We start from the raw sequence: 776 nt of genomic DNA, 5'->3' as shown, positions 1-776 counted from the left end.
TATATATATATATGTATATATATTGTAGCAGCAGCAGAAGCAGCAGCAGAAGCAGCAGCAGCAACAGAAGCAATAGCAGCAGCAACAGCAGCAGGAGCAGCAGCAAGACGACTAAAATGCAAAAAGAGAGTAGCAGCAGTAGCAGCAACAGCATCAGCAACAGCAGCAGGTGACGCAACCACTGCTGCTACTACTACTACTACTACTGCTGCTGCTGCTACTTCTGCTGCTGCTGCTGCTGCTGCTACTACTACTACTGCTGCTGCTACTACTACTACTACTACTGCTGCTGCTGCTGCTGCTGCTGCTACTGCTACTGCTGCTGCTGCTGCTGCTGCTCCATTGCTGCTACTCCTACTCCTACTACTACTACTGCTGCTGCTGCTGCTACTACTACTACTACTGCTGCTGCTGCTGCTGCTGCAGCTGCTGCTGCTGCTGCTGCTGCTGCTGCTGACCTAGTCTTTCATGCAGTGTGTCTGTTGTGTAGTTTTTCATTTGCTGATAATAAAGAGAGCCCACAACAGCAGCAAGCAGCAGCGCCTGCAGCAGATCTGTTGCTGCTGCTGTTGTCTTTACTTCCGCGATTAGCTGCCGCTGCAGCAGCACCATAAACTGCAGCAATGGGCTGCTTGCTGCCTTCACTGCTGCTGCTGCTGCTAGCAGCTCCTGTCTTCGTTCTGCTGCTGTTGCTGCTGCTGCTGCTGCTGCTGCTGCTGCTGATGATGATGATGCTGATGGGAGTGATAACACCTTTGCTGCTGCTGCATCTCCTC

General features: G+C 51.9%; 1 protein-coding gene across 1 annotated transcript in view; it reads right to left on the bottom strand.

Annotated features, from left to right (window-relative positions):
- Nucleotides 1-399: 399 nt before the first annotated feature.
- The window catches only part of EMH_0073490 (uncharacterized protein), a gene marked incomplete at both ends in the record, with an annotated part of 1,023 nt that continues 646 nt past the window's right edge, over nt 400-776 (bottom strand). Inside the window, one exon of the mRNA XM_013499335.1 lies at nt 400-776. Coding sequence (XP_013354789.1) covers nt 400-776 — 377 coding nt within the window.

This window comes from Eimeria mitis, genomic scaffold, assembly GCF_000499745.2.
Source record: "Eimeria mitis Houghton genomic scaffold, Emh_scaff4223, whole genome shotgun sequence".
NCBI lineage: Eukaryota > Apicomplexa > Conoidasida > Eucoccidiorida > Eimeriidae > Eimeria > Eimeria mitis.
This window is presented reverse-complemented; position numbering and strand designations above follow the sequence as displayed.